The 24533-nt window shown below is 36.9% G+C and overlaps 2 protein-coding genes across 2 annotated transcripts in view; one reads left to right on the forward strand and one right to left on the reverse strand.

Annotated features, from left to right (window-relative positions):
* Window positions 1-24533, forward strand: part of LOC134754373 (uncharacterized) — a 399152-nt gene that overhangs the window by 158819 nt on the left and 215800 nt on the right. The gene's annotated exons all lie outside the window — the stretch shown is intronic.
* Window positions 17552-24533, reverse strand: part of LOC134754258 (alpha-1,2-mannosyltransferase ALG9) — a 79376-nt gene continuing 72394 nt past the window's right edge. The window contains exons 8-9 of the mRNA XM_063690464.1: window positions 22909-23139; window positions 17552-19177 (exon numbers count right to left, since the gene is read on the reverse strand). Coding sequence (XP_063546534.1) covers window positions 18879-19177; window positions 22909-23139 — 530 coding nt within the window. The 3' untranslated portion in view covers window positions 17552-18878. The remainder of the gene's footprint in view (window positions 19178-22908; window positions 23140-24533) is intronic.

Here is a 24533-nt window from a genome sequence, read left to right on the forward strand (position 1 = left end):
AAGTATCAAGAGGAAGGCGATGACTGAAAACATTTTTTTTTTTTACAAGTTCATGTGACCAGCTGACGGTGTTTCCACCGCGATACAACCGGCTGACGATTGGTTTTACTATCAATAGCACCTAAACTACCATCTGACAAAGTATCAAGAGGAAGGCGATGACTAAAAACATTTTTTTTTTTTACAAGTTCATGTGACCAGCTGACGATGTTTCCACCGCGATACAACCGGCTGACGATTGGTTTTACTATCAATAGCACCTAAACTACCATCTGACAAAGTATCAAGAGGAAGGCGATGACTAAAAACATTTTTTTTTTTACCTGTTTCGGTGGCTGCCATTCCTCAACCCACCAACGGAGCGGCAGCTGACTTCCACTAGGGTGCATCTTAAATAGCCGTTAACCACTATACGAGTTTTCGCGAGGAAGGCGATGATTGACGAAATTTTCGCCTGGCTCGCGGTCTATTAGCAATCATTAAGCATTGTTTTTTTCCCCAAAATTTACATAATTATATATGTCGGAGAATGACTGAATGGTGCCATCAGTCGCCTTTCATAGGCGTTATCACGCAATATTTGACAAATAGAGCAAACTAGGGTGTTACCGTACATCCGAGTGGCGTTCGACGCAGTTCCACCATGTCGTCATAATGTGCGCTGACGCCCTGTCTAAACAATAGAATCCAGAACAATTGAAGTGAGGCTGTCAATCAATATTCTGATGAGAACGAACGGGAGATGACGACGTTGGTGGTTCCTGGGTCTAATCCATCGGTTTGCTTTGGATAAGCCGGTGTCGATTTTAGTCGCAAAAATGTAAAATTGATAGATTTCGTCGATGAAATTGTACACCTTTTGTTACCAAATTGAAATAACAAGTACTGGTTTCTATTAGCACGTCTTCTTATCTTTATCAGATCAATTTTTTGAAAACAGACTCACTAAATTAGTATTGATTTTTTTTTCTGATGGACGTTTAGGTAAACGCGCGTAAAGCACTGATTTTGTCGCTCTTATTTGTAAATTTCGTAAAGTTTGGACTGCTAAAAATGGTAAATTTGTATTACACATATTCTGTACTTGACCTTTATCAGATTACATTTTTGTTATATGACTTAGAGTTCGAGGAAATGAAAGTTAAACGAATCCAATTTTCTCCAGAAATTACTTCAAAACAAGTTACAATTTCTCAGAAAATCGACTTAATTTCAACGTAATTTGGATACTTGAACAATCTACAACATTTGCTGAAACTATTCTTATACATCAATTTGTATAATTTACCACCATAATTTTTTGATGAATTTTTAAAAACTGCCCCTTCTCTTCATATATTACCGGTGACGCACGCTCGCGACCTCATTATTAAAAGGCAAGATAAGAAAACGTGCTGGTAGAAACCAATACTTGTTATATATTACGTAACAAAACTAATTTCAACGACTAAATCTATCAATTCAAAATTTTTGCTCCAAAATCGACTACGGCCTCGTAAGTATATACATACAGATTGGTCCCGTTTTTGTCAAAAAGCAGTTCTGATGATGGGATCCATGAGGAATCGAAGGAACTCCTCAAATGTTAAAGGCATACTTATAGTGATTTTAGTATTTTCATCAACAAATCAAGCACTTACATTTAAAAAAGTGACATTTGATGAAGTGGAACTGCTGATGATGATCAGAACGGAACTCTTGACGCATGACAATGACGCATAGTTCACGTTTGGCGATTTGTACTCTTCCTTATGGACCCAGACCCAAACTTGGACACGGACTCGGACCCGGACCCGGGGGTCTGGACATGGACCCCAACAACTCGGACCCGGACCCGGACCGAACTCTGACCCAAACTTGGACCCGGACAGCCGGACACGGACCCGGACTCGGATCCGGACCCAGACCCGGACCCGGAAATGCTACTAGAAAAGTGGGTTAGGTGGGTGGGTGGGTTTTGAACTGCCATTCTTACAGAACAGAACTGCTATCAGAAAAGTAGGTAAGGTTAGGTTAGAGCTGTGACCCTTACAGAAACGAAATGCTATCAGAAAAGTAGGTTAGGTTTGGTTAGAACTGCGACCCTTACAAAAACGAAATGCTACTACAAAAATGGGTGGTTTTACCTCCTTTTCTACATAATTAGGCAAAAGATGCTGTCTTTTTCATTTCATTGTCTGGAATCTAAGAGTGCACCATCAACAATAAGTGAACTTTCAGCGGCATCCCCCATCGAAGTCGGTTTTTTTTTCTTAAAAATTATCCTGTATTATTATAATAATATGCCCATATACAAAGTTTCAAGTAACGCACTCGAAAAAAAATTGATCTCCATACAAACTTTCAACCTCTTTTTCACCTCCTTAGGGGATGAATTTTCAAAAACGCTGAAATTAGTTTTCTTGTATTTCAATGATATATCTTTTTACGAAGTTTCAAATTGCTAACTTAAAATAAATCTTGAACCCCATACAAACTTTCATCCCTTCTTTAACCCCCTGAGGGGTAAAATTTCTCAAATTTTTATAGCCTATAACCTGGCCGTGGTTTTTTTCGACAGATTAATAAAGTTTGCATTAACATCCGTTCGCCGTTTTCATTTGATGCGCGGTCAAATAAACAGACAAACAGATAAACAGACAAAAATTCTAAAAAACTGTTGGAACGTGTTCTGTTATCGATTCTAAGTATCCCCAGCCAATTTTTTTTCGAATATCTTCCATGTACAGACTTTCGACCCTCTTCCGCTTTATTATATCATAGAGTAACTTATACCATAGATTAGTATATGTTATTACTGTTTATAATGCACAAACCGCGTAAATTAAATTCTAATTGGCTATTGCCTATGCTCAAAAAGGAATGTTTATTTTACAGAGTGTAACCCCACTTTTCGTGTAAGATAGGTCCAATAAACTGATGATTCCTTGCTGAATACGAAACTCTTGATCCGTTAACTATTTTTAAACAATGTTACTATTTATAGGAATACAAGAAGATGGAGCTGTATATATTTTTTTACCAAGCATACTAGAAGACGGATATAAGAGCTTAATTCAGTATAAAAAGACGCCTAAAGTTGAACTTAGATATAATTTTCGACAACACGTAAACACCAAAAAGTCTGTAATGTCAAATATTAGAAATGCCGTTGTTTCGAGAGCAAGATGGCCACATCGCCAAAATATTTTTAGTGATAAGGTAACAGCCAAAGTTAACTCAGCGAACTTTATATCGTCAGAATATGTTACCCCTTTCACTAACTCACCTACAAGTATAAAAATAAAAACAATAAAACGAGAAAACAAAGAAAATAAAATCTTAGAGGAAAATTATCCATGAATTTTCATGAATAGGTCACATTATCACATACACAGCAAAAGCTCATATAAGTACCTAATCGAATATTTTTAAGGCAAATTCATTAGTCTTTCGTTTTATTGAAACGAAATTAACCGGTTAAATTGAAAATATTGAATCAAGATATATCGAGTAACTTTATGATTGCTATAGTTGATCAAGCAAATCTTGTCAGTAGAAAAAGGCGCTCAAATTTTCTATGGGACGCGATAACTTCGCGCCTACATTTTTTTTAAATTCGCCGTCTTTTTCTAGTTAAAAAATTTCTTGACCAACTACTTATATCTCCTTTATACGTATGAGTTTGAAGTCCGTCAGAAAATGAGCTGATAATTTTGCAGGTTCAGACAAATCAAATTATTTTATGAAAATAATAGTGTATAGTTTAGTGTAATAGTGTTTAGTTTTGTAGTTTGTTAAGAATATCTTGTACCTAGTTTGGCTTTTGTTTCATTGTAAGTACCTACATCCATTTAGTTACACTCATTTACCAAAATACCCACATGTCAAAATTGAATTAGCGCAAAATGCCTGAATATCAAAACACTATTTATTTTTCTCAAAAGACCAAGTTCCCAAAGGGCCGGAACATCAAATCGACGTGGTGCCCTTAAAATTTAAATAACCTACATTAATTACTACTGTGGTGTTATCCTATATATTATATATATTATAGTATTTAATCCCAGCAGACTATTAAAATGATTGCTAATACGATAATAGTTACAAAATCGCACATAAAAAATGTTTAAACTTAATTTATTTTGAAATTTGGTACGAATAAAGACAATAGAATTATGATTTATGATATTGAGGGGCAATGAAACCAAATCGTATTTTGTTCCTCAAATAAATCTACTAAGTTAATGAATGTTTAGTTTAAGTTGGCAGAACAATGTTTCTTCTGTTAAAAATATTTTAATTTACTGCACACATACAAACTGTATAATCATATAATTTTGATATAATTATTAATACAACGCAGTTATTTTTGATAATTAAAGACTGGTTTACTTGTCATCCTGGCCGTTTTCGGCCACAGCGACTGCGTTTTACCGGTGCTGAGAGCGTCGCTAGTGTGCTCTCACGTAGGCAATGTAAGTCCCTATTAATCATAAATGTTAGGTAGGTTAGGTCTTTACAGTCATTAGGGGTCATCCATTAATTACGTCACACGAATTTCTAGGTTTTTTGACCGCCCCCTCCTTGTCACACTTGGTCACATTTGGCAAACAAACCCACACGTTGACGTCACACCATGTGGGGAGCCACATGGTGTGACGTCAAATTTTTTCAACGCAATCGGCAAATCGAATTAAGTATTCTTAACAGGGACTGAAAAGTTACCTTTAAGAACGGTTTTGACCGGTCTTTTTAAAGGTACCCGACCGTTAAAGTAGCATTTCGGTACCGTTATCAATACTTAAGGTATCCAATCAAGCTTCCGTCCAATCGGTACCTTTAAATAAAAGTACTTACCTTTAAAAACGACTGACTGACCGGGCCGATAAAGTAGCAATCCGGTACCGATATTTATACTTTAGATATCCAAACAAGCTCTCGTCCAAACGGTACCTTTATATAAACTAGTACCTTGCCGCGCGATCTGATACCCAAATTCAAACCGGTCACTCGCTCTCATTGAATTCCTGCATTTTTGCTCTGATCAAGATGAAAATCGATATGGGTGGATTCGATAGGATCTTTATTACGAATCTGAAGTCAAAAAAAAAGCCCGCCATCTTGAATCTCTGCATTTTACTCTGTTCAAAATGAAAAGGGACCTTTATTATGAATCTGAGGTAAAAATTAGAAAAAACCGGCCACTCGCGCACTAAGGGTTCAAAAAAAGGCATAAAAAACACGTCTGTTGTATGGGAGCCCCACTTTTATATTTAAGTTGATTGAATGAAAGGCAGCGGTTTACGATTTATGACGTATTGAAAAAAACTACTTAAGTACTAGATCTCGTTCAAACCAATTTTCGGTGGAAGTTTGCATGGTAATGTACATCATATATTTTTTTAGTTTTATCATTCGCTTATTTTAGAAGTTATTAGGGGACACACATTTTACCACTTTGTAAGTGTCTCTCGCGCAAACTATTCAGTGTAGAAAAAAATGATATTAGTAACCTCAATATAATTTTTGAAGACCTATCCATAGTTACCCCACACGTATGGGTTTAATGAAATAAAAAATTTTGAGTTTCAGTTCTAACAAAGATAGATATAACTCCGTAATAGATGGATACAGTCTAAGGAAAAAACGTGCCTCGAAAATCAAGAAAATTTGATTCTCGTTCAGAGGGCGCTACTAGTTTTGGCCTACAGTCGTATAGATGGAGTTGACGGTTTCGTTTGTTATTTAAGAATTTTAACGCATATCAGTGAAAGAACATGGGTCAAAATCATCAAAATAATTAATGCAAATAAAAAAAAACATTTATCTATATTTAAATACATTTTATCGTATTTTTACAAATCTTCAATTTTAGTTTTAAAGTGTGTCGACAGATGGCAGTGAATTTACTGGGGTTACAAAATTTACTATGACTGACAGTACCGCTCTAGTATAAGTTACACTATGGTTCTAAGTATGGGGAACCCCCAATTTTTTTTTTCTGTTTGTGTGAAAATCTTATTGCGGTTCACAAATTTCACAATACATCTACCTACCAAGTTTCAACAGTATAGTTCTTATAGTTTCGGAAGTAAGTGGCTGTGACATACGGACGGACAGACAGACATGACGAATCCATAAGGGTTCCGTTTTTTGCCATTTGGCTACGGAACCCTAAAAACGGCTGTTTTCGGTCAGGTTGGTCAAACTTAGCGGTACCATTTTAAAAAGTTTGTTATTAATCGGGTACCGTTACTTGGATACCTTTTCAATTGATACCTTTATTATAGGGTACAGGTCTTTTGCCGTTTTATTCGGGTACCGTTACTGTTGGATAGGGTAGGGTAGGAAACAGTGGCTCGGAAAAAAATAGCCGGGTACAGTGGCTCACTCAACCTAATTCCAACATAATAAAGGCGATATTGGGGCGACTGAGTCACTGTTCGAGCTGAGCCACTGTTTCCTACCCTACCCTACCTAATTTAATTGATATCTTTATTTTAGGTTACCGGTCTTTTGCGGTTTTTCAGCCCAGATTCTTAATATTTTATCAAAACATTTTTGACAAAAGAAATTAGTAATTTTGTAACCCAACTCTGATTAAGAAAAAAATTCAACGAATAAAAACGATTATCGTTCCAAAAACTTGTTATTTAACTGTACAGCGAAAAAAATCATAATTTATAAAAAAAATCGGTTACTGATGTTAGTGACGTCACAAAGTTTTTGATTTCCCCTCCCCCTTGTCAAGTTGTCACAACATGTCACATTTTCTTGACCCCCTCCTCCCGGGAGGCACACACACGTTTAGGAGGGACACACACACGTTTAGGGGGACCTAAACGTGTGATGTAATTAATGGATGAACCCTTACACTCTACTCTTTATAATTATAGACTAAGTAGTCGAGTCAGCAAGCTATTTATGATTGTTTACTTAATAAGACTACCTTATGATTTAATTGATTTAAATATGTCTTATTTGTAATAAAGCAAAAAAAACAACGTTCCTTATTATATTTTTCAATAGATCGTCGAGAAATTCATCTTAGCACAATCGGATTAAGTCTAACGTCGAAATCCTTTCAAAGATATGAAATTAGGTATGTATGTTAATTAAAGGTCTCTTTTTCATGTCCACACTATTTGACATTTGGGGACCTCGAGGAATCGCAGCCATCTTGGAAAATGGGTACTATCCTGGAGAAATTTGCGTTTTACTCTAAATATACGTTCTCTATGAAAATATGGTGTAAGGCAACATTAAAGCTTATTAAATTCTACACAAAAACGTCCTAGATATCTTTGCGGACAAAATACATCTTGTTATAGAAAATAATAGCTGAATCCAGATTTAGCGCTTATACCCTTTCAGGGATATTCTCTTAATAGGAAACTTGTAGGAATATGAATTCCACTTTTATCTATACATTTGTACACGTTATACCCCAATATCAACATTTTACTCGACTGCGACTTAAACAGAAAGTAGGGTTATGGGTTTAAATACTGATAATCAGTACATCCTGTAGCTCAGGATACTGGACGGATTTTTTTAAATGACGTATCGGTAGATTCCTCTTGCCCTTCACAACCTGTTTACACACGTTTTATTAAAGAAAAATCAATACAGCCGCCTTGAGAGGATGCCGAATATTAAACCATATTTTTACTTCTAGCGCCTAAACTATTGAGTGGATTTCAATTAAATAGACATCAGTAGATCCATTATTGGTACATGAGCGCTATGCAATACAAATTTACTAAAATAAATGGAGGAAAAATATTTAGGACTTAAAAATGTGACTGCAAAAACATATTTTAGGTCTTAAATGGGGTTTAAACAATAGTGACAGTAACGAAATTTGACACCTACAATTTCAGGGATCCCTGTTTGGGTGTCATAAACTTGGAGCTTCGGGGACCAAGGGGATCAAACGCCATCTTGAAAAGTATGTCTTTTTTGGTTTTTCTATTTTTCTCGGAATATCTGGGTTTAATGTGAATACTGTGTATGGCGAAAGGAAAGCTTATTACATTCCACACTAAAAAGATATACACCACAATGTCCCAAAAACTAAGCCTTTTTCTAGAAATAGGGCTCAGAAGCTTACAAGTTTCCACACTATTTTTTTTTCGTGGTTACTAGATAATGTTTTTGTTAAAAAAAATTGGTAAAAAAATTATACGTATTTTTTTCTGACCCGTCTTAAAATAAAATTTTAGTAGATGATAAGTTTAACCTTGTGACTTCTGAGCCATATTTCTAAAAGAAAGCTCCGTTTTAGGGACATGGTGTATTATACTTTTTTTTGTGTAGAACTTAATAAGCTTTTGTTTCGCCATACACAGTATTCACATTAAAAACAGAAAAACCAAAAAAGACATACTTTTCAAGATGGCGTTTGATCCCCGTGGTCCCCGAAGCTCCAATTTTATGACACACAAACAGGGATCCCTGAAATTGTAGGTGTCAAATTTCATTACTGTTACTTTTACAGATTTTTTTGTTTAATATAATAACAAAATCACTTTGTAATATTTTTTATGGCATAAAATAAATCAAATAATGTTAGAAAAAGTAACTTGTTATAGTTTAATACTTAATAGTACATAAAATTTTTTTTACGAAATCGTAGGTCAAAATTTTCGAATTTTAACACGGCCTTTGGTTTTACTTACATAAAAAAAAGAAACATTGATATTTTTAACAAAATTAAACGTTTTGATTATCTTCTATGTACATTTTAGCAAAACAGTCCTAGTACATGGGTATACAACTTTGCACATATATTGTGCTCTTTTTGGACCTCTCTTTGGACGGGCATAGTGCACATAATGTATCTTCTCTACCTGAGGGTGTATTTTGGTGTTCAGATGACACAAAACAGGGGATTTGGTTCCTCAATTTTGACTGTAAAGTATTTACTTTAGATCTTTTGATTATATCTGGTATAAACATTATTGAACATAGCTAGAGGAATTTCTTTCAAAGTTTCGTCACAATAATATGTGCTAGTAATTTTCAAGAAAAAATTATAATTGAGAATAAATTAAACACAGTTATCTATTATTTTCACTTATATCAAAAAAATATTAAACTCAATAATAACTTTAAATATTTTGACTTTTGAAAAAAAACGGACCCAAATTTTACTTTCGCGAGTAGTCGCGCCGTGAGCACTTTGCCGCCACACGCGACACAGCGGCAACAACATTTGCTTCCTGCAGTCACCCACGCACGAAATTTCTCCAATTTTGGAAAATAGAGAGGTAAAGAACAGGGGGGCAGCTACTAGGTAGCATGGCCTTGACAAACAAACCGTTTTCAAGTAATCACAGTTTTTTCGCCGTTGACGGCAAAATGCTCATAGCGCGAGCACGAGCAGCTAGGGTTAAGATCTAAAATCTGTTTTTGCAGTCACATTTTTAAGTCCTAAATATTTTTCCTCCATTTATTTTAGTTTTGTATTGCATAACACTCGTGTACCAATTATGGATCTGCTGATGTCTATTTCATTTAAATCTACTCAATAGTTTAGGCGCTAGAAGTAAAAATATGATTTAATATTCGGCATCCTCTCAAGGCGGCTGTGTTGATTTTTCTTTAATAAAACAAGTGTAAACAGGTTGTGAAGGGCAAGAGGAACCGATACGTCATTTTAAAAAATCCGTCCAGTATCCTGAGCTACAGGGTGTACTGATTATCAGTATTTCAACCCATAACCCTACTTTCTGTTTAAGTCGCAATCGAGTAAAATGTTGATATTGGAGTATAACATTTAAAATGTATAGACAAAAGTGGAATTTATATCCCTACAAGTTTCCTATTAAGAAAATATCCCCTGAAAGGGTATAAGCGCTAAATTTGGATTCAGCTATTATTTTCTATAACAAGATGTATTTTTACCGCAAAGATATCTAGGACTTTTTGTGTAGAATTTAATAAGCTTTAATGTTGCCTTACATCATATTTTCACAGAGAACGTAGATTAAGAGTAAAACGCAAATTTCTCCAGGATGATACACATTTTTCAAGATGGCTGCGATTCCTCGAGGTCCCCAAATGTCAAATAGTGTGGACATGAAAGAGACCTTTAATTAACATACATACCAAATTTCATATCTTTGGAAGGATTTCGAGGTCAGACTTAATCCGATTGTGCTATCTCTAGAATTCTCATGCATCGAGAAGTAAAAAAAGATCGAGAAACAGGAAACCCTAGTATTAAATAGATAAATTATACAAGTGAATAAACACAAGAAAAACCTCTTTTCAAATACAAATCCAATTTGGAGTGGAACAAAACGGAGGCGTTTTCCACCAGGCGTTTTTAACTCGTAAGAGAAAAACTTTTTCCATTTGCCCCTTAAGCGGTCTTCTGGCAGCAATAACTTCATGCTCTTGTTTTTTTATTGTAAATGGTATGCTCTGAACATGGTAAATTTGAAAAACTTGTATAATAGTTATTTGAACTTATTTCAATCTAGAGCATATTTGATATTACAAGAAAACAGAATAATATAAATTAAAGTCCTCCACCTTCGATTTCTCGTAACTGTTTTCTAACCGTCCGCATCATGCTTTGGACAACATTTAAGTAAATGTTCATAACCGTTTTTTACCATTAATTTTAATTATTTCGGATTGTAAGTTTCGTATCCATAAAATGCAAGGCAATAGTTAATAGGTATCTCATAGGTAAGCGTGCTCCACCGTAGACCACATATCATCACTTACCATCAGGTGGGATCGTGGTCAAACGCCTGCATATTCATCATAAAAAAAAATGCCATCGTTCACAATGCTGATTAAAAATTGCCCAAAAATCTGCAATTGATCGAGCGTTAGAGACGATCTGAGAGTTGCATGTTTTTGTAAAAATGTATGCAATGGCGTTTTCACTAATTTTAGGCACTCGTGGCAGAACTACTAAAAGATGCTAACCCTCCAATATCTCAGGCTCGATCAATCGAAAGTTTGTGGCCAATTTTATATACATTGGTATGTATGTATATTACAATTAATTATTTTAATTATTTATTTATTATTTTCACAAGCAGAGGTAGCAAAAGCTATCCACAGTCAAAAAAATGCCAAGTCACCTGGCCCAGATCAGATAACTAATGAGATGATTAAGACCTCAATATGCAATCCAGAAAATTTAAGAAAACTGACAAATATATACTGTTTTAAGCACTGAGTGTATACCATTACAGTGGGCCAAAAGCACAATTACACTTTTACATAAGAAAGGAGACAGGAATGTTATTGAAAACTATAGGCCTAATAGCCTTATGTCGAACATCTATAAGGTTTTCTCTAAACTAATATTAAGAGCCCGTAGTCGATTTGAAAACGCGCGAAGATACGACTTTTACACAGTAGCCGAACGCCGGCCGCTGCTTGAAATAACGCGACCGCCTAAACAATATTGATACTTTCGCAACATTATGCGTCACTTTATAACTTTAATTAGGTTAAAATAAAACTTTCGGTAAATTTGATATAATCGTTTATTACTCTTAACAATTTACCTATGTATTCAAATTATACATACAAATTATATAGCATGATGATAATGATTTGCACTAAGGCAATATCTTATATACCTATATATATAATCATCTTACTCGCGTTATCCCAGCCTTTTTGCCACGGCTCATGGAAGTCTGCTGGGGTCCGCTTGGCAACTAATCCCAAGAATTGGCGTAGGCACTAGTTTTTACGAAAGCGACTGCCATCTGACTTTCCAACGTTCCAACCCAGAGGGGAAACTAGCCTTTGGTTGAAATTTGGTATACAGATAGTTTGAATCCCGGGGAAGGACATAGAATACTTTTTATTCAAGAACTCACCCTTTAAGGGGGTGGAAATTTGTATGGGGAATCAATAAACGCTGAACCGATTAAGATGAAATGAGGTATGGACATAGTTTGAGTCCTGGGGAAGGACATAGGATAGGTTTTACCCCAGAAACAGGGGGGGGGGGGGGGGGGGTAATGGAAATTTGTATGGGATCCAATAAAACCGATTTGGATGGAATTTGATATTATGGAGATAGTCTTAATCGTTGGGAAGGGTGTATAATAATTTTTATTTCCAAAGTCATCCTCTTCTCTTCTCCACTCTTCTAACACTCGCTCAACGTGTTGTTGGTTGTACGATGAATACTGCACAAGACCTGGAACACCTGGAGTGCTTCTGGGTGCAAAGGGTCAGGGGTAACACTCGCTCAACGTGCCGCTGGTAGAGTATGATGGGGAAAACTCAAGACCTGGAACACCTGAAGTGCTGCTGGGTGCAAAGGGTCAGGGGTAACACTCGCTCAACATGCCGCTGGTAGTGTGTAGTGTACGATGGATACAGCTCAAGATCTGGAACACCTGGAATGCTTCTGGGTGCAAAGAGTCAGGGGTAACACTCGCTCAACGTGCTGCTGGTAGTGTATGATAGGGAAAGCTCCAGACCTGGAACACCTGGAGTACTGCTGGGTACAAAGGGTCAGGGGTAACGGGTAACACTCGCTCAACGTGCCGCTGGTAGTGTATGATGGGGAAAGCTCCAGATCTGAAACAGCTGGAGTGCTGCTGAGTGCAAAGGGTCAAGGGCAAAGGGTGGGTAACACTCGCTCAACGTGTTGTGGGTAGTGTATGACGGAGACAGCTCAAAACCTGGAACACCTGGAGTGCTGCTGGACGCATCGGATCAGGGGTAAGACTCTTTTAATCTGAAGTTGGTAGAGTATGCTGTAGGCAGGTTAAGTTTTTCAAGACCTGGAACACCTGGAGGGCTGCCAGATGAAGCAGGCACCTGACCAGAGCTACCACACGTTTAACATGCAGTAGGTACTGGGGGTTAAAAGGGGGTGGAAGTTCTGATAACAATAAATGAACCTGAGTTCCACTAAGTACAGCCAGGGTTCATCATCAGCTCTATCTTGGGTACTGCTCTCCCATTTGCTTATCAAGACGTGTCAGAAGACCAAAACAGCGTGTGCCTATATTGCACCAAACCTGCGTTCCACTAGATACAGTCAGGGTTCAGCATCAGCTCCATCTTGGGTACTGCTCTCCTAATTGCTCATCAAGACGTGTCGGAAGACCAAAACAGCGTGTGCCTATGTTGCACCAAACCTCCGTTCCACTAGGTACAGCCAGGGTTCAGCATCAGCTCCATCTTGGGTACTGCTCTCCTAATTGCTCATCAAGGCGTGTCGAATAACCAAAACAGCGTGTGCCTATGTTGCACGAAACCTGATTTCCACTAGGTACAGCCAGGGTTCAGCATCAGCTCCATCTTGGGTACTGCTCTCCTAATTGCTCATCAAGACGTGTCGGAAGACCAAAACAGCGTGTGCCTATGTTGCACCAAACCTGCGTTCCATTAGGTACAGCCAGGGTTCAGCATCAGCTCTATCTTGGGTACTGCTCTCCCAAGTGCTCATCAAGACGTGTCGGAAGACCAAAACAGCGTGTGCCTATGTTGCACGAAACCTGATTTCCACTAGGTACAGCCAGGGTTCAGCATCAGCTCCATCTTGAGTACTGCTCTCCTAATTGCTCATCAAGACAGACCAAAACAGCGTGTGCCTATGTTGCACTAAACCTGCGTTCCACTAGGTACAGCCAGGGTTCAGCATCAGCCCAGCTCTATGTATACTAAAACCTTCTCCAGAATGTAACAAACACTTTTCTAAAAACCGCATCAAAATCGGTTCAGCCAAATGCGAGATAATCGCGAACAAACATACATACATACATACATACATATACATACAAACATACGGGTCAAACTGAGAACCTTTTTTTTGAAGGCGGTTAATAAACAAGTACTTACAACCCAAGGATTAAAGTTTCTGGTCGCAGTTTACACGCACACAGTACAGCCAAACACGCAAACAAATATAACTTTTTACACGGCGAGCGACGCACACAAATAACTTCGTCGTCGTCGATGCAACGTGCGGAGCCGATCAACAAACGTCCTGCCTCTACCAGCTCCCGCGCGGGACTGAGGCCGCGGGCGCGTGTCACCGATGTTATACCAGTAAAAGGGGAAGTTTTTAAAAAATCGTCAGAAAATAAAAGTTGCAATTTAAATAAAATGAAGTACAGCAACAGTTTAAGTAAACATTGCAGATTATTTGAGTATGCAATCTACGTCGAAAATAAGTAGATTTTCGGAGAAATTGTCACTTGTTTTGAGGTCATTTCTGGAGAAAATTGAATTCGTTTAACTTTCATTTCCTCGAACTTTAAGTCATATAACAACAATGTAATCTGATAAACCTAGAGTACAGAATATGTGTAATACAAATTTACCATTTTTAGCAGTCCAAACTTTACGAAATTTACAAATAAGAGCATCAAAGTCAGTGCTTTACACGCGTTTACCTAAACGTCCATCAGAAAAAAATTCATTACTAATTTAGTAAGCCTTTTTTCAAAAAAATGATCTGATAAACCTAGAGATAAGAAGTCGTGCTAATAGAAACCAGTACTTGTTATTTCAATTAGGTAACAAAAGGTGTACAATTTCACAGAAGAAATCTATCAACTTTACATTTTTGCGACTAAAATCGTAACCGGGCTCTTAAACAGAATCTTAGAAGAAATGGATGAACAACAACCTATGGAACAAGCGGGCTTCAGAGCAGGGTTTTGAACTATAGACCACATGCATACCCTAAAAGAGTTGATAGAAAAATGTCAAGAATATGGTAAAGCTTTGTACATTGCATTCGTGGACTACAACAAAGCATTCGATTCCGTAAAACACGACTTTCTTTGGAACGCTCTAATGCAACAGGGGGTCCCCAAAAAGTACATCCGTATAATTAAAAAGCAACTGGCGAAGAGTTTCCAGTATCCAGAGGTGTAAGACAAGGAGACCCGTTATCCCCAAAACTATTCTCGGCAATTTTAGAATCTATATTCAGAGATCTGGATTGGAAGAACTTTGGCATTAACATCAAGGACAGGAAACTTACTCACCTGAGATTCGCAGACGATTTAGTTCTCATAACCGACAATGCTAACGCCCTCCAACATATATGTTTGTTGTATATATTTAATGAATAAAAAATATAAAATATATATGCTTCAGCAGTTGACTGAGGCAAGCAGAGTACCTGGTCTGACAATGAACAAATCAAAAACAAAAGTAATGACAAACAGAAAGAAAATAGCCATAAAAGTTGAGGACGAAGATATTGAATATGTAGAAAGCTATGTGTAGGGCAATTAATATCCTTTGAGAATCAAATAAGCCTTGAAATAGAAAGAAGAGTGGCCTCAGCATGGAATAGGTTCTGGTTCCTTAAGGAAGTACTCAAAAGCAAACATTTCCCTATGGCAGCCAAGAAAAAACTATTCAACTCATGTATTCTGCCCTGCTTAACGTATGGATGTCAGACATGGGCACTAACTCAGAAACATCTCCTAAAACTTAGAACTTGCCAGAGAGGAATTGAACGAAGCATGATAGGAGTCAGGCTAATAGACCGTAAACGGGCAGAAGACATAAGATCTATCACAAAGGTAGAAGACATACTTAAGAAAGTAAGGCAGCTAAAATGGCGATGGACAGGACATATGACCAGAGAAAGTAGAACAAAATGGACAAAAAATATAACAGAATGGCTCCCACAAGATGGAAAAGGAAGCAAGGCGGCCAATTTAAAAGATGGAAAGATGACATCAATAAAATTGGAGGAACAGAATGGCCTAAAAAAGCCAACGACAGAGAGGAATGGAAGAAGCTGGAAGAGGCCTTTGTGTCACAGGTCACGCTGGACAACAAACCAAGAAAATGATGCGAAGAAAACTGATATACAATGATGTGCAGTTTAGTCACCAGCAATGAAATTATTTAATAATATGCCCGCAGGGCAGCTTGTGGCGAGCTGTTGGGGAGTGACGACCCCACGGACCCGAGTGCTCCAGAGAGTCGGTCAGGGTCTCCGTCTCTGGATGTCTTCGTCGGTCGGAGTGGACCCCAAGGGGACCCGCACTCTCAGCTCTGGCTTGCCTTCATTGGTGGAAGTGTTAAAGGGCATAACGCCGCGAGTAACTTCGGAGAAAGCGCAGCACACCTCTCGATACCCCTGAGCCGCTCACGCCGGTGTTGCGCCTGGTCGTCTTTACGAGTCACCGCCTGCCTCGATAGCACTGTATAGCACAATGTTATGGCAGGTGTCCGGAACTCTTAGCAATAGCCCAGTATTATATTCCACCTAAATTTAAGCCATAGACCAGGACTTTCCACTTTTCTATAATAGCTCCCAATGCCTGGTGAAACCGGTTTACGGGTATCTATTTATGTACCCGTGAATGGGTTCCAGCAGGCGTTCTACATGACATCAAAACTCTCCAAACGGCCTCTACGTGTTGGATCTATATCCCAACGCACGCCTAATAAATGACCGGGCCTGAAAACCCGAGCGAGAGTTTGTAACGGAGATACAAATAATAGTAATATAATAGCCCAATCTTTTGACCAGCCAAACTTCAACACCATAATCGGCACTCTTTTCCACTGTGTTTATAATAGCCCCTACGCCTGTTGGAACCGATTTACGGGTATCTATTTGTACCCGTGAATGGGTTCTAGCAGGTGTATTACATAACAGCAAACTTCTCCAAGAGTACTTTGTGTGGTCCAGTGTAAGGCTTTTCCAAGGAACGGCGGACGGCATCCTTGCGAATGAAAACATATAGTGCTGTTTTGAGGAAAGCCTTACACTGGACCACACAAAGTACTCTCAAGAACTGATAAAACAATCACAGTAGAATCAAATAGAGGACCTGTGACAGTCTCTATAGACAGAGTAAAGCCAGCTTACACTTTAGCTGAGCATCAGCAAGCTGCTGTCCCGTTTTCCAATGCTAAGCAGGAAGACCCTGTTAGGAAAACACGTTCTGGTCGCATTGTCAGATTTCCTAATTTGTTTTCCGCAGATGGACGTTAGCACTCCCAGGGGGGTGATGTGGCGCATCACTCAGACTGCATGCGCACACCACTACTCGTGAACCTCATGGCAAAATTTGTTTAACCCTCGTGGTTAAACAAATTTTGCCACCGAGTGAAACACAAAAGTTTTCACCACACAAACAAGGAAAATACTAACTGTAAAATATCAAACAAAATCAAAGCACATCGATTCAAAATTAATGTTATTAAATATTATCATTCAAAATCATCATTTAAAGGTCAATTTTACCAGCAAACATAAGAAAACAACTAAAAATTTGCATTTCATTACTTCGCCTCACATGTGAATAAAATGACACTCTTATCAGTTTTTGATCAATCAAGAGAGCCCTTACCAGCTGGTGTGGTGAAAATTTATTTATTTTTTTAATATTTATTGCACAATACAATAAATAAATAAAATAAAAAGCCTTTTAATTCCTTAAGAAAATTGAATTGCATAGTTTTTCATGCATTAATTATTAGTTATTTTCACAAAAAATCAATTATAATTTAAATATATCAATACATTTACAAATTAAATTAAATATTTATTTATTATCATTGAATTATTTTGATTATTTAAAGACCCCTCTTAGGGTGAAGGCCTCCTCCAGTTGTCTCCATTTGTCTCTAACTTGCGCCTCCTTTCTCCATTTGTCTCCGCCTGTCCGTCTGATCTCGTCAACCCATCGTTCTGTCGGTTTGCCTGACCTTCGCTGGCCTTCAGGGCCTTTCCAGAAGGTGGCTATATATCAAGAGAGCCCTTACCAGCTGGTGAGGTGAAAATTTATTTATTTATTTAATATTTATTGCACAATACAATATGTAGGTACAAATGGCGGCCTTAATGCCTTAAAGCATTCTCTACCAGTAAACCAATGCAATGCTATTTTTTTTTATTACAGCATTATTGGCAATGTCTAGGCAGGCATAAATATATAGTATAGGAACCTACGGTCATACAGAACAGAAGTAATATACGAGTATAAGACGCATTGTCAGTAATTTATTACCACTGTTAACCGTATAAGCGTTTCCTACTCTGCCATAATAAAATCGCCTATTATCATGAACATAAATACAATATTTCTGCGCATGTTTAAGAAAAAAAAATGTATCGTCTACTTGGCCGGTAATGGTTGAACGGTTGGTGTAGCTGCGATTGCTGCGAATGATCGAATTTTAGGTAATATTTAATAGTATATTAATATTATGGTTTACTGATGTTAGGGGAGGCCTATGTCCAGCAGTGGCCGTCTATCGGCTGACATGATGATGATGATGATGACTGATGTTTCGGCGAAAATTACTTGACAAACTTTCAGTTCCCAAACTATTTATCCCATATTTTTAGTTGGTCGAAATTTCATTTCGCAAATTTACATAATCCAACCTAACCTAACCCAACCTAGTACGTCATTTTCATTTCGCAAGTATGGGGTTGGGAAATGAAATGGTTGCAAAGTAAGGTTATGCCAACGATTGGTTTGCCAAATGAAACTTTGGCGAAAAGTTGGTTGCCAAGTGAAATTTGGCGAAATAAATTTCGCCAAAAAGGAAGTACACCTAATATTATATTACATACCTAGGGCTCAGCATTTCTTACTTTACAAGTAAGCTGTTTGAAAACATATAGGTACTTATGTTTCATGCGATCTGAGGATTTCTTGTTTACTGGCCGAGGTGTGTAGGTTTTTCTGTTAGATAGAGCTGAAAAGCTGCAACTTTGAAAAATATTTCATCTTTTTTTTAAACAAAAATGACAGCAGTGTACAATACACAATATACAATTGATATTTATTACATTTTCCTCTTAGCAGAGTAGAACCATAATTAAAAAAAGAACAAATGGGTCACAATAACCAGTTTCACTTGATAACGCTTAGTACCCAGTACTAAAGCTAACTTAAATATCATGACTAGTTTAAACTGTCAATAATCTTATTTTTTAACAAATATAATGACGAATAAACGTTGTGTTTATTCGATAAAAACGGAACATAGAATGCCCTAAAAATTGTATGAGATCTCTCAGCATTCAATATAGGAAGGCTTGCAACGATTTCCCAGGACGTTGAGTTACGGTGGTACGCTGGTTGTATACCACTAGGCTGTCCAATGTCTGTATCAACCAAATAATGGCATTCCGAAGGCCTGAGGTACGTGCGGTTGTCACCTTTATTCAAATCGTTGAAATGTGGTTGAACGAGACGGGTGGCTGGAAATGAAACAAGAGAATTATATATTTATGGTATAAGTATGGCAATATTTGTTTTACGATTTTTACATGTCTCATTTTGTGAATGGGTAATATAAACACAAAAATACAAAAGTGGCCTCTTTCATTTTCTGAAAGAAAGATACTGGAGGCTAATTTCGGATTGAACCTTTAAATTATGCAACCCCGCCTCCAACGTTGGTCTGGCCTAAATCAAAATTGTGAACATTTGTTTTGCCAATGCTGAGAGCATTTTAAGGAATCAAAGGCATCAAGTAACCCATTTAATTTTTTATTTATATTTAAATTTATGAGTCCAAGCGTAAGCGAGGGCCGACATAGGTCGAGGATAAACTGCTTTTCACTTCGATTGCGATGAAAATATACAGACATATCAAATATTGATGGTTATTTTACGATATTTATTCATGACTAAAGAAATAAGTAATCGGATTCGCGCACGGCCGCGTGCGGAGGATATTGTATCATCTGTGCTGGTGATTAAATTGTGAAATGTTAAGTTGGTACATAGGGACCGCACTACAGGTGGCAGACTGAACAAAGGGTGCAGTAGATTATTTTGTTGTGTAATTCCGTTTTGTACTTGTTTATTTATCTATGTATAAACTATTTAAAAATTCTCAAAGACAAATGCAAGTACTTAAGTCTGTAGGATCGGATAAAGTAATAATATGACATTAAATTTATTCGTTCCTTACGAGATTTCGGTAAACTGCGTATTTTGTGTGATTAGATATTTTGTTGCCAAATAAGGAGTAAAAATGACTACATATCATCATCGCACAAATCAGCATCAAGAGTAGCGGATCATTGGGCCTAGCCAAGATGACAATCGTTTACAGATAACGAAACGAAACGCTATTGTGTCTCTATTACTCTTCCATATTAGTGCGATAGAGACAGATTGCATTGAGTTTCGTTTCTCTGCGAAAGATTGTCACCTTGGCTAGGCCCCCACACTACCTACGCGTTAAACGTATCTCTAATTTATCTTTCTCTAACAGCTTAACAAAAGGGATCTCTCTGTAGTTTAAAAATTAGACCGTGGCAGTTCCTTTTAAAGCGAATTGCACTACTTCCAAAAGTACCTATAGTCATACTTGTTATGGCCATTTTTTGCCCGGATGCTGCACTTCATGATAAAAGCAAGCCGCTTTGCACAGTGCTAGTAGGGACCAACCTGAGTGATTTGACCCGCAGCAGCGCAAGTTTCACCCCTTAGGAACAGAGATGACGCCACTTCTTTAAAAAATATTTCAAAAAATTCTACAAGCTAAACCAATGAACCGATTTAAATGTTTAATATCTCAAATGAAAGCTCATTATATACATTACTTTTTAAAAAATACTCAAAAAATATATACTGATTACTTTCGACAAAAAACGGCATCTTAAGTTTTTTTTCTTACTCGATTGATAGTTTTTACTTGATTTCTTAAAAAAAAAATTATGGAACATGAATAGTTTAATAAATATATATATAGTACTGAGTATATGAAAGTATTACAAAAAAACCCGACACCCATACCTTTCATTCTTCACGAAATATTTAAGTTCAATTATGCACGTTCTTACAAATAAATCCTTTAAAAGAAATCTTCTACCGCAGTAAGTGCACTGATTTTAATATGAAATGTGTCATATGAAAAGATATCACCCAATTTATTTTAATAAATAAATAAAATATAAATAAAAACTGAATAAAGTTTTTTCCTGGTGGTGAATTACAAAAAAATATAACAAATCTAAAATTAGGAATTATTTTTATTTAAAGTGACTACATTTGTAAACAAAAAACTTAAATGTCCTCTCGGGTTCATATTTCATATTTATTTATTGCAACCATGGTTTTATAGGTATTACAAATTCTTGGTAGTTCCACATGGACCCCGTGGGGGCATAGCAATATTACATGCATACTTAGGATCTAATCTTAAATCTATGTGTATAATATAAAAGTAGGTCAATTTAGTAGTTTTTATACATATAAGCCGAATTGAATCAGATAATTGTCAGTGTATTAAATACAAAAATAAACGGGCAACTAATTATTATTAGGTTATGTCAAATTATATGGTTCACCGGTAGATGTAAAACTGAAAACGAAAAGTCGTTTTGTTAAGTACTCGTACCATTCCAATACTACAAAATCACTGATCATACATGAACTGGTTGCTGTAGATTACTGTTGAATTATTTTTGTGCCTAGTTGATAACCATTAAACCTATAATTTTGTGCCAGACCTATAATTAGTGGTCAGCATGCAAAATAACCCTGGATTGAAAATTACATTAACTTACTTTTGATTTGTACAGCCACATTTGCATGATTTACACTAGGCTGTGCATGGCCAGCTGACGCGACGACACCCACAATGCATAGTTTCGCAGCCAGATTTGCAGCCACAATGGTCCAAGAGGCTTAATTGAGACCAAATCGCTGTAAATGCCGACCATTCCGGAGTCAAACTCTCTTCTTCCTCAGTCCATCCCCAAAAAGATGTACATGGTATGGAAACTTCTGGTTTCAGAGCGTTTCCACATATATGGCCCTCTTGGTAAGCTGCTAGAAGTGCATGTTTATAGAGAGCAGCTGATGTAGGTGGCAGGGTTAAATAAATTGGGTGATTTCTTTTCATATGACACATTTCATATTAAAATCAGTGCACTTACTGCGGTTGAAGATTTCTTTTAAAGAATTTATTTGTAAGTACGTGCATAATTGAACTTAAATATTTCGTGAAGAATGAAAGGTATGGGTGTCGGGTTTTTTTGTAATACTTTTATATACTCAGTTCTATATATATATTTATTAAACTATTCATGTTCCATAAATTTTTTTTAATGAAATCAAGTAAAAACTATCAATCGAGTAAGAAAAAAAACTTAAGATGCCGTTTTTTGCCAAAAGTATTCAGTATATGTTATTTGAATATTTTTTATAAGTAGTATATATACTGAGCTTTTATTTGAGATATTAAACATTAAAATCGGTCGAATAGTTTAGCTTGTAGAATTATTTGGAATATATCTTGAAGAAATTTACACTCACATTCAAACTTTCATATTTCGAGAAGTATGAGAGATATTGGTGTCGGGTTTTTTTTTATAATACTTGTTATTTATTCAGTAATATATACATGCATTAAACTATTCATATTTCATACAATTTTTTTGAGAAATCAAGTAAAAACTATCAATCGAGTAAAAAACAAACTTAAAATTCCCGTTTTTATCAAAAGTATTGAGTATATATTTTTTGAGTATTTTTTTAAAAGTAATGTATATAATGCGCTTTCATTTGAGATATTAAACATTTAAATCGGTTCGTTGGTTTAGCTTGTAGAATTTTTTGAAATATTTTTTAAAGAAGTGGCGCCATCTCTGTTCCTAAGGGGTGAAACTGCCGCTGCTGCGGGTCAAATCGCTCAGTTTGGTCCCTACTATCACTGTGCAAAGCGGCTTGCTTTTATCATGAAGTGCAGCATTTTGTTCATAACAAGTATGACTACTATTCCAGGATGGCAGATACTTTTGGTGCGTCGTTTCATCCGTTACTATTGATGATGCCTGGACCCGCAAAATAAGTAGGTATAAGAGGTCTCCAGAATTTATTTGATCATCAAATGTAGTCAGGCAGCTCACTCATTCCCTGTACACGAAAGGCTACCCAATGATTGATCCCTGGTGATAAAGAGTAAAAATAATACCATTAGGTGATGAAGCATAAGGTGCCGGCAGTTGTCCATTAAACTCGCTGGCTACGAAACGAATCCGGTACTCAGGAGGCAGGAGAAAACTGGATGGCGATCGGTACCAGTCTTTACCAAAACAAACATACTTGTTTTGGTAAAGGCCTGTGTCATTCGTGACCGGCAGGTGATGCAGAATGTTCATCGGTGCGTTGTAGTTATTGAAAAGCGCCATTATCCGCGAAACACCTGTCAAAGTTTTAAGTTAATTAGTTCATAACATTACTTATAATACATATTTAATTTATAAGTATAATACATATCTGTCATTAATAGTAGGTATTTTGTCTTGTCTGTCGGTCTACAGATATCTACAGGTACGAACAACTATTCAAAATTAATGGGTGCATAAAACATTGTTGAATGGATGTCGATCTTTGGCCAAGGGATAATCTCGCACTCGTTATTGCACTACCTAAGAGGAAAGTGGACGACCGCTTGCCCATACTAATGTAGTCCCCATGTCGTGATGTAAATATTATAAAAAATGTTATATAGTTTGTCAAGGGACTGTCTCATTTCAAACATAGACAGAGAGAATCATACTATCCTTGTCTTACACTAGTACTAGCACCCAAAAGAAAAGTATGAGTATGGTTTTTTTTTGTTACCATTTACTGACAAGATTTGCTTGACCAACTATATTTACACAATTAGATTAATCGTTCCATTCCATCAGCGTGCTCACTAGCGCCATTGCTAAATAATTGTGATTATTTAAATTTAACGATAGATATTTAAATAAGTTTTTGGGAAAAATTTCATTTTTGGCACAATCTTTTATCGCTGACTGTACTTTTCCTTCCACGAGCAACTAATACTCATCGAGACAATGCTAAAAACTCCAAACACAATTAGGTTGCGTTGTTTTATCTCAGAGTTCCCATGGCCACGTCCTGTCTCCATTATCAGATCAGCTCGATGGTACCATAATATTGCATTGTCACCAGACTTAATATTCAGCTTCATCGGAAACCGGAAAGTAGATCAAATTTAACTTGCAAGATTTGACCCGTACAAACATAGTTACATACATACCTACTTACATAGGTACATTGCAAGCAAAGTTATGCTGTCAATCAATCTTCAGAAGAGAACTAACGGGGGAGATGACGTCTGTGGCGGTTCCTGGGTCAAACCGACTGGTTAAGAAATGTAACGTGTGCTATGATTTGTAATCAGTGTTGTCCAATGTTGTTGTTACACAACAACAACAAGCGAAATCGGACATGCTCTCAGTAAAATGAAAAATGGCAAATCACCCGGCAGTGATGACATTATTATTGAGATGGTAAAGGATGGAGGAGATAGAGTAACTGAACTACTTAAAACGGCCTTCAACAAATGCTTGGAGGAGCAAACTATACCAGAGATCTGGAACTGTGCCACAGTTATCTTACTTTATAAGAAAGGAAATAAAGCAGATTTAAACAACTATCGCCCCATCAGACTGCTCTCACACCTGTATAAACTCTTTACCAAAATCATTACTCTACGCCTTACCAAAAAACTTGACTCATACCAGCCAATGGAGCAAGCCGGATTTAAAAGTGGTAACAGCACGTTGGATCATATATTGTCAA

The sequence above is a fragment of the Cydia strobilella genome, chromosome Z, assembly GCF_947568885.1.
Source record: "Cydia strobilella chromosome Z, ilCydStro3.1, whole genome shotgun sequence".
Lineage (NCBI taxonomy): Eukaryota > Metazoa > Arthropoda > Insecta > Lepidoptera > Tortricidae > Cydia > Cydia strobilella.